We start from the raw sequence: 3463 nt of genomic DNA, 5'->3' as shown, positions 1-3463 counted from the left end.
CCAGCTCTCTTGCTCCGAGACACAGTGACCCCTACCACCCTGGGTTACAGATATCCCAGCTAATCCCTGAGCTGGTTATTTATTTGCTTAGCTTAAACCAGAGGGGAACCTAGACTTTACATTGGATCGAACCTGGAAGGAAATATCTCCCATCATCCTCAGACTTGGCAGAGTGAGATGAGAGGGAAATGAGCAAAGTCCAGAAAGACACAAGAATGACCTGCTTAGGACACATTAAAGATGAACATTGCTCCATGTAGCAAAGATGAAAGTTCATTTATTTGTTAAATAAAACTCTGAAATATCTAAATGATGCCTCTGAAAACAGGATTTCAAGTCTTTCTCTAAAACACCAAGTGAACCAGATTTGAAGTTAATGTGCCATGTATTTTTTTTAACCCCTCAAACATGAATTCATTTGCTTCTTCATAACTGTGTGATCACATTTCACTGACGATGAATAATGAACCCCAGCAAACATCCAGCAAATTCACTCAAACTATTAAAAATTCAGATTTGAAGAACATGATGTAACATGTCTCTGCTTCCCAAACAAACTTTAAGCTGCTGAGTTTGCTGCTGTTGCCTTAAACTTCTAAAAATCTCTCTAATTGGATATAAAGGAATGAACAGGACAGGTTTTGCATTCATTTCATAAAATATATTTTCTTAATATTTCAGATATACAAAAACAAACTCATCAAAAGGGCAATAAATGTAGACAATTAAATAAAAAACTATAAATCTATTAAATATTTTTAGTTGGAGACTATTAGCCTCTTTTCTCAGATATATATATGTACATATATATATATAAAAAAAGTCCTCTTTTTTATTGTAGTCAAAGGTCCGGTGGTTGGTTCAGCAGTGCTCATTGGAGTCGTCAGATACGTCAATATCCACATCCGAATCGGAGAACTCTTCATCCTCATCGCCCTCATCTCCGTTCCCTTGAGATCCGGGGCTTTTCGGTGGAGCAGCCAGGCCCAGTTTGGCCAGTTTGGCCTGCTGCTGTTCCAGACTCTGTTTGCGCCACTTGATGCGTCTGTTCTGAAACCAGACTTTGACCTATGGGGTAAAAAAAAAAGAAGAAAGAAGACACTTAGAAATCGTACTTTTACCTTAAGACGACTAAGTTGTTGAGATGTCTGAAAGAATACCTAAACTATGTGTTTTCCGGTAAGATTTTATTACCTGAGCTTCGGTGAGCTGCAGAGAAGACGCTAGGAGGAATCTCTCCGATCCGACCATGTACTGCTGCCGGGCGAACTCTTTCTCCAGGCGGGATAGCTGCTCGCTGGTGAAGCTGGTGCGCATCCTCTTTGACTTCCCACCTTTCGTTTTGAGCGAATGTAGCCCCACGTTGATTTTGGGCATTGCAGCTGCAGAACAGATGAAACATATAATCACACACACTGCCGCGTAAAGGTCTCCGTTTCTACAGACAAACTACTTTTCGGATGTTTTTGTTTGTTTGTTTGTTTTTACCTTGAGCGTAAAGTGCGCCTCGACACGATGGCTGGTAGGTGAAAGGTGAGTAACAGTAGACGGAATATCCAGGTTGCGTGTGGATCGCTGAGTGTAACACGTTGGGTGAGGAGTAGACCCACGGAGCTGGTCCTATCGGTAAGCCTACGTGTCCGGTAAAAGGCAGAGATGGTGCTGCTGGCTCGTATTTTACTCCGCACTTAGCAGGACTCGTGCGGCCGCTGGTTGTGTCCTCGGGTTTGGCGAGCAAAGCCTCAATAGTAAAAGATTTCCCACTGGGTGGTTTCGACTCGCACTGCCCTCCCTGGTAGTGCAGGTGCAGCGACGCAGGTGCGCAATTACGCACGGAGTATCCATAAGCTCCGATCGGTACCTGCATGCTGACGGTTGTTTAAAATTAGTTTATGAAGGTCTCTGCTGAAAAAAAAGTTGCTTCTCCAAGTCCAGCAGGAAGGTGAATGCTGCTCCTCTGCGGAGTGTCTCAATTTATAGTCCAGAGGCGCACGGAGGTGTCAACAGCCCCCCGCCAGCCCTTTGTCTTTCTAAGTAGCAGATGAGAGGCGAACATCCCGACAAGGTATCCAATTAATTGCTGGAGTAATACAAGCTGGGATTGTCAAACATCCTAACCCTTTGAATGAGCAGCCTTTTGAAGAGAGCTGGGGGGGCTGGGACTCAAGAGATTTGCTAGAGTACAAATTCTTGCATGGATCTTAAGTCCAAATGTAATCATTACCGCTGGGAAAGCCTTGATGTTACCAAATCATCTTATTTTTGTGTCCTTTAAGTTCAGGCTGGTCGACAGATGCTTTAAGCACTTGATAATTGGAAACCTTCTTTAAGCTACAGAGAAAGGGAATGTTGTGTTGCTTTCTGTTTTTGTATCCTGTATTCTGAATTCCACGCTAAGATACGTGTTTGCAGTTGTAAATCAAGCACTGCATCTGTGTGTTAACAGTTTGTGATGCGTTTCCTGTATAAAACGAATGCACTCTATTCCCAAAGTGTTTATTTTAGCAGCAACGGTGTGGTTCTTGAAACTGAATAACAGCCCTGCGTAATTGAGGCGTCAAATTCAGCGGGTGAGCGCAGCGCTGCAGGTTTTACCAAACTGCAACTCCGCTAATCTCAATTACTCCGTTAATCCACATGCTGATCTGTCCCGTCCTTTAGCTCCTCAGAGAAGGCAAGGCTTTGGTTGATTCCTCAAACAATCTAAAGTTGCTCTGAATCTGAGCCCTAAATCTGAGGTCGGGTTGGTTTATGGTCTAAAAATACTAAATGTGGAGTATTATCACTGCACAGCTATTTTGCATACATTTATTTTATTTTATTTTATTTAAAAAAAAACTTGTTAGGTTTTTTCTTTCTTTTTTGTTTAAGGGGGTGATTTTACACTAACTCTAGGACAAAAAAACTTCCTCTCTTTCAACCCGGATTATTGCCAGCTCTGCAAACTTTCCAGGCTCATTTCCATCATTTGGACGTGGCAGAGAGCGCCTCCCGAGCCTTAAGTAACTGTTAAAACACATTTAAACACCGAAGCGAAACGCTCATTCCCTTTGACCTCCGTTCGATCTGTTTATTCTCTTTGGCTGACACTAGAATGTCTAATGAAGAGGGCAAACACAGACTTTCTCGAGTCGGCCTGAACAATAAAGGATCCTTCTTCTGATGCCTATACGACCGGACCACCCACCCCATGACCGGTGTTTACTGGCGTGTACTGCGGAAAACCTCTGCCCCGACGAGTCCTTTAATTCACATTTAGTCTTGAAAAGGAAAAGCTTTAAGTTGGTGCGCAAATGTAAGCCATTTCAGAGTTAAAACAGCGTTGGAAATTATTTGTCGACTAAGGCCTTATTTTCTGACGCAGAGAAAAGGACTATTGTAGTGTCAAAAAATTATCAAAAGAAGGGAAAATACATAAATTATTAACTTCACATTCTTCCTGTGAGGCCAAGACAATTAATAA

General features: G+C 42.4%; 1 protein-coding gene across 1 annotated transcript; it reads right to left on the bottom strand.

Annotated features, from left to right (window-relative positions):
* Positions 1-265: 265 nt before the first annotated feature.
* noto (notochord homeobox) lies at positions 266-1958 on the bottom strand. The gene is made up of 3 exons (XM_080870943.1): positions 1489-1958; positions 1195-1382; positions 266-1068 (listed from the first exon to the last, which is right to left on the bottom strand). Exons 1-3 carry the CDS (start codon positions 1865-1867, stop codon positions 862-864), a joined length of 774 nt encoding a protein of 257 aa, XP_080727069.1. The 5' UTR covers positions 1868-1958; the 3' UTR covers positions 266-861.
* Between the last annotated feature and the right edge of the window lie 1505 nt (positions 1959-3463).

The sequence above is a fragment of the Rhamphochromis sp. 'chilingali' genome (assembly GCF_963969265.1).
Source record: "Rhamphochromis sp. 'chilingali' genome assembly, chromosome: 21".
Taxonomy (NCBI): domain Eukaryota; kingdom Metazoa; phylum Chordata; class Actinopteri; order Cichliformes; family Cichlidae; genus Rhamphochromis; species Rhamphochromis sp. 'chilingali'.
Note: the sequence above shows the minus strand (reverse complement) of the source record. Positions and strands in the feature narration are given on the sequence as shown.

Excerpts from the sequence above, each read along its gene's own strand:
- noto (XM_080870943.1), bottom strand. The coding sequence starts at position 1,867 with ATGCAGGTACCGATCGGAGCTTATGGATACTCCGTGCGTAATTGCGCA. Across the intron at positions 1,383-1,488 it reads AGGCGCACTTTACGCTCAAG|CTGCAATGCCCAAAATCAAC; the intron begins GTAAAAACAAAC and ends TCTGTTCTGCAG. Across the intron at positions 1,069-1,194 it reads TGCAGCTCACCGAAGCTCAG|GTCAAAGTCTGGTTTCAGAA; the intron begins GTAATAAAATCT and ends TTTACCCCATAG.